We start from the raw sequence: 6,223 nt of genomic DNA on the forward strand, positions 1-6,223 counted from the left end.
TATTTAATTTTTTATAATCATTGTATCGAAATTGATAGATTAATTACCTTTTTAATGTCGTGCCAATGTTAGAAAGAAAGAAGTGAGTTTATTTTTTAAATAACAAAGATTATATATTAATAACATTATTATTCGCAAGTAAATGTAATTTCATCAACCAAAGTCCAAAACACTACTTGATCAATACACTAACTGTGTCTTGACATTCTACATATCCTGAATGTAACAAAAAATTTCTTATCTCAGCACAATATCTGTAACATATTACTACTGTGATTAAAAAAGAACAACTAATGACCTAGCACAATGATTTTGTAGGGACTCATGGTAAGTGTAATGAAGCAAATATAGATTATTGCCAACATTTTAATGAGATGGATGAATAAAAAAAGAAAAGACGTAGCTGGAGGAGTTAAGTGCGTTGGGACATAACAAAACAATGGACATTGATTATGAACGGAGAAGTATATATAACCCCAAAAATGTATCCCATAAACATTGATTATGAGATGAAAGTCGCATCTCAACCAACGAAAATGGAAAACAAAAACCTGCACGTCTAATTCAAGAGATGTTTGCTTTCACTTCATTTCTCCCAAACCCAAAATCCAGAGTCAAAACGATTCTCTAGTTAGGCGCCATAATTCACAACCAAAAATAAAGTTCGCGATTGCCACCTTGCATCTTTCTACCCAATCAAGAACCGCCACGTCACTAATCTTTCAAAGAAAAAGTGCAGGTGAAGCCAGCTGTGAGGGTTTAATTGGAGGGTATAGAAACAAATATCCAGATCCGAGTACAGAGTATAATTCGGAGACATAGTCATAATTCAGAATTCAGCATCCCCAACCATAGCAACCGCTTTATTGATTGATTCCACTTCAAATTTGGGCACCGCTTAAAATCTCAGAATTTAGATCTAAAACTGATACTACTCTCACTCGAGTCACACGCAGAGCCCAGAAACACTTCTTTCTCACTCTAACAACAATGCCTCCCACTGAAGGAGACTTCGATCTTAGGGTAAAACTCCGAGAATCCCTATTTACGTTTTTGTTCGTCTCTATTTCTCTCACACACTCTCTTTTCTCTGCAGCATCCGTCTCAATCTGCCTTCGCTGCCGGGTTAGTTTAGAACTTCAGAAAACCCTATGCTCTTCAATTTTTCTTCCACTGTAATCCATTCGGAGGGTTTTCGTTTTCCTTTCTTTGTTTCAGAGAGTACACGTTCGCCGATGTCGAGAATTTGGAGCATTGCGCTAAGTATCTCAACCAATCGCTCGTCACGTTCGGATTCCCTGCTTCGCTCGATCTCTTCGCAAATGACCCCGTGAGAATTTAACGGATCTTCACTTAACGTCGTTTTTTGCGCCAATGTGTGTTCGTGTGTTATGTGAATGGTGTTGTTTTGAAAAATGTGGTAGGTTTCCATTGCGAGGACTTGCAATTGCATTTACTTTCTGCTCCAACAGAGACAGCGCGATGTCGAATTTAGAGAGTCTGCTAATGATCAAAGACAACGGTAGTTCCTGTATGAACCATTGTTTAGTGTTTCCCTCTTGATGCATTATCTGAACGAGTTCAATATGTTTTGCCTTTGCTGTTGTTGTAGACTGTTGTCTGACATCTCGAGGTTAGAAGCCAAAGTGGAGAGGCTCGAAGGTCAACTACAAGTCAAAGACAGGGAGATAGCGACTATTACTAGAACAGTAAGGAGATGCTTGGATTTTGGTTTTGACAAACGTAAAGCATATTATTGTCTTGCTTAAATGAAATGTTCAGAGGCGTGTCTCTATTGTGCAAGCGGAAAACAATTTCCTTATTTGTGTGCCGATGCCACCCGAATTTATTTGTTTATTTATTGTTTTATTTTAATTGGGGTTGAGTTCCTGTGGTATAGGAAGCTAAAAACACGGCAGCTTTGAAGGCTCAAATTGAGAAGCTGCAGCAGGAGAGGGACGAGTTTCAGAGAATGGTTATTGGTAATCAGGTTAGAATTTGATCTACTTTGCTTATTGTGGCGTCTTGTTTGGATGACCCTACTTCAAAATGGATAAGCCTCTGACTCTTGTCAATCTGACCATTGAATGGTGTTAAAGCAAGTAAAGACTCAACAACTGCATGAGATGAAGAAGAAGGAAAAGGAATACATAAAATTGCAGGTGAGATATCTTTGCTTTTCTATAGTTCGATAAGAAGGGAATTGGTGCTCTTGCATCATAGGAACTTTACCGATTCTTGATTGAATGATTTCACAGTTTATCAGATTTTGGAAATGAAGGGCTGGTATTTTGTATTTGCAGGAGAGACTAAACCAAGTTTTAATGGAGAAGAAGAAAGAGTCTAGGTCGGGCATGGAGATAATGAATTTGCTTCAGGTACGAGCTGTCCATTTAGTTTGGACTTGGAAGATATTCAGTTTCATGATGCTTTTGGTTTTTATAATGTGTGTAAACAGAAGGAAGGGAGGCAACGAGGAACATGGAATGGGAAGAAAGCTGACAATGATTTTTACAAGAAGATTGTATGCTGAATAATAAGCTTTCACCTTGTTTTTATAGTTTTTTGCATTCTGGAAACATCATCATCTCGTACCCTTTAATTTAATATTGAAAGGTGGATGCTTATGAGGCAAAAAATCAAGAACTGATGGCAGAGAATACTGATTTAAGAGCATTGTTGAGATCAATGCAGGTAGGTTCTTGATTTCTAATTATTGTTCTATGCTGAAATTTCTACTTGCAGTTATTTATGAATGCAAACTGTTTCATTTTTTCACATTTCACTGATTCTCCGTGATGTAATTTTGTATCTTTCATAAACTTTTGCTTTGTTATAATTCAGTCACAATATGCTTCCTTCTTGAATGTTTTCATCTTGCCTTCAGTTTTAGAGAGTCTCTAATATTCCCTTTCTTCCCAAGTGAATATCTATGAGTGAATGTGTGTACACACCTCTGCTGTACATTAATGGGCTTGCTTGTTTCATTCTATTGTTTTTTTCATTATTAAAAGTTTTATGTCTTTGGTTTGGTCACAAAAATCAGTAATATAAAAAAATTGATGGGTTATGGGAATCAATTATTTTTTCATGCAAAGTACAAAATGATGGATGGTCATTTTAACTAAACGGGAAATGGAAGAAGATTCACATGGTAGTGTATTTGTGATATTGGTGGCTTTCAGCAAATTTCTTTTCTGATTTCATCCAATATTCTAAATTCTGTCTCCTACAGTCTTTACTTGCCCCTGTATAAAGGCCTTTATTTTGTGATGCACCCCTCTAAAGCAGGTTGCTCAACCTAGATTATGAGATTTGTGAGTATACTGATTACAGGTGGATATGCGTGATTTCTTAAATGCGCCTAACGGACTACCTAAGCAGTCTCTCACAGGCAATGAAAGAGTTGAAAGTGATCCTTCACAATCTCCATTGGTTGGGAAAATGGTAAAAAGCTTATTAAATTTTCATACTTGGTTCCGCTTTCCAACTGCCTTTTGATATTGTTAATGAGTTTTATACTTGCAGGACGTATTTGACCTACCTTTTCATATGGCCAGAGATCAAATAGAAGAAAGCCTTCGTAACAAAATGGCTTCTATAAAGGTACTTACTGATTTTTTTTCTTCAAGTATTTACATACATGAACTGTTTGTCTACGATTGTTAAGTGTTTGAAAATTGAAATATGAAGGAGCGCATGGTTCAATTGCAAGATGCTCAAAAGGGAGCAGAAGTTACTTCGGAGGCTACTGAGAGGGAACTTGAACTCGAAGCTCAGCTTGTTGAAGCAAGAAGCATCATACAGGAGCAGGTAATGTTTTGTGTTTTTCGAGGTAGGTCACAGGCATTTAGAGCCTGTTTGATGCTTTGACTGTGATGTAAACCAAAAAAAGCTGTTTTTTAGTCAAAGAAGCTCTTCTTTGTTATGTTTCGTAGTGTTTAGCCAAAATACAAAATGATCTTTAAAATGACAGGTGGAAAAAACAGATGTGTTAGAAGAAGCGAGAATAGGTGCTTCGCTTGTGTACATAGCCAGAAAAATGGAGGGAAAATAGAAAGAAAGGCAACACTGCTGTTTTGAGTGTTTTTGTCTACATATATGCTAGGTTAATTGAAATTTCAAGATACTCTAAAATCAACTTTTGTATGACTTAATATTGTTTTGTCTGTTGTCTGCTAAAGAAAGTCTATATCTGCTACTATTATCATAAAACTACTAATTTAAAGGCTTAAATCCACTTCTGGTTCCCATAGTTGTGAATGTGCAATTTTGGTTCCTATAAAATTTTAGTGGCACGTTCCATTCCCTAATTTTCCAAAATTAAGCAATTTTGGTCCACTGCTAATACATTATGAATCTCTAAAATTCTCTAGTAATAATAGTTTGTTACTTATTCAGACAAGATAGTCATAGTAATCTTTAATAACAAGTTTTAATATCTTTTATCACTTAAAACACACAAGTAGTTTTGTTAGGATAGATTATGTATTTATGTTGGACCAAAATTGCTTAATTTTGGAAAACTGTAGGACCAAATGTGCTATTAAATATTTTTTAGAGACCTAAATTGCACACTGACTTCATTATGGAGATTGAAATTGGATTTAAGCATAATTTAAATCTGTGTAACTTCTATTCTTCATTAACTGAAAGTTGAAAAGCACGTGGATCAATATATATGTGGACTCTATATAGTTTTTCTTCTTTTTTTTTTTCTGGGGGAGGGGGTGTCACACTAAACGAGTATCTCAATTCAAACATTTCTCTCTTTCTATAAATCCAAGTAGTTTTCCTTTTAATCATGTTTTTCAAATAATTGCCTGACAGTATTTTTTTAGCATTGGTTTGTGTTAATTTGACTCTGCATTACAAATTTTTTAATGGATTAATGTGATAATGCGTCTTATCGCAGGCATCAATTATGTCTAAACATCTTTCAAAATCTGATAGGCCAAGGTACTCTATATATTTGATTTGTTAAGAACTATCTAATTATGAAAAGATGCAGTATGTTTAAATGCTTTTCAACCTTTACAGGGATTCTATCATTCCAGCACCGGCTGAGGTATGTATTTATGTCTATGTTGTTTCGGCCAAGTATTTGTTACGTCCATTTAGCAGTCAAACTCGTTTCATATAATAGTTTTGAGTATTGTCATTGGATTTGTGGTAATTGGTTGGTAAGTAGCTTTGGAAAATTATTTGTAGTGAGGTATACTTTATTTTGTAAAGTTATTATGGCCTTAAACTATCTTCAGGAAATTCTCATTGCTTGAATATCCAATCTGGGTCTTTGTTTCTTGAATTTCTGATCGAGATAGTTTATAGTTCTCACGTGTGATATAACATGGCATATGTATATCCAAAAGTTCTCCCGTATGAACTTTACAATGCTGAAAATATCTTCAAAATGCATTCTGTCTAAAGCCCACCGGTTTACCTGTTGTGGGATTAACTGGTTGACCTTTGAAGACACCTGGTTTTGAAGATAAGACTGGTCTGTTCCTGAAATTATGAAGCTAAGTTGTTAGTACTGAGAATTGTATAAATATAAAGGATAGTAGAAAAGGATTTCCATCATACTTATGCGGCTACTGGCTGCGGAAGGGATCAAAATATTAGCGTTGGCATGTTCTTGTGTGCCTTTGTGGTGTTAGCAGGTGTTGGTGTGGAAAGAGGGGTGTGGTGGTGATTTAGAATCAATCAATTTTGTGGTCTTTGCTTGAAATGTTGATTAACATATGAGTTAGGATTCGATCATAAAGTCGACATCATTATCTTGCATAGTTATACTGGTAATTGGCAGGTTCCAATATGAAATGAGGTAATGCAGTTGTGTTCATGGTGTCACTTTTAGCTCTATAGATTTATTGTTACTTATTGGTCACATTGATGGCGCCAGTGTTGTGAAGTTGTTCTTTCTTGATTTGCAGGCAGTATGTAATTAACAAAACCGAGGCTACTCATATTTGATGCATCGCATGATCAACTGAGTTGGTTCTGCAGTATAACAGGCACGGGCATCGTTCTTTTAGACTATTTAACTAATCTTGCTTGTTCATCCTGCACTGCCGTAGTTTATGTTAACAGGCAGAGTATGGTTGAACGTCTTTGTAATTACTAGAAGGATGTTGTAATTAGTGTTATTGTACCCTTGAAACTGGTAGAAGAAAAATTAAATATTATTTATGTCACAACTTCACAAGGACCATTCAAACTA

General features: G+C 35.6%; 1 protein-coding gene across 1 annotated transcript; it reads left to right on the forward strand.

Moving 5' to 3' along the window:
- Nucleotides 1–554: 554 nt before the first annotated feature.
- On the forward strand, nt 555–6,223 carry LOC124827491 (Afadin/alpha-actinin-binding protein). The gene is made up of 16 exons (XM_047300558.2): nt 555–1,023; nt 1,097–1,125; nt 1,219–1,330; nt 1,425–1,522; nt 1,613–1,709; nt 1,901–1,990; nt 2,100–2,162; nt 2,304–2,378; nt 2,459–2,524; nt 2,617–2,694; nt 3,337–3,447; nt 3,529–3,606; nt 3,694–3,813; nt 4,916–4,959; nt 5,041–5,068; nt 5,937–6,223. The coding sequence occupies exons 1-16, from the start codon at nt 991–993 to the stop codon at nt 5,949–5,951; spliced, it is 1,137 nt and encodes a 378-aa protein (XP_047156514.1). The 5' UTR covers nt 555–990; the 3' UTR covers nt 5,952–6,223.

This window comes from Vigna umbellata, chromosome 1 (assembly GCF_029865625.1).
Source record: "Vigna umbellata cultivar VRB3 chromosome 1, Vumbellata_1.0, whole genome shotgun sequence".
In the NCBI taxonomy this organism is placed as follows: Eukaryota; Viridiplantae; Streptophyta; class Magnoliopsida; order Fabales; family Fabaceae; genus Vigna; species Vigna umbellata.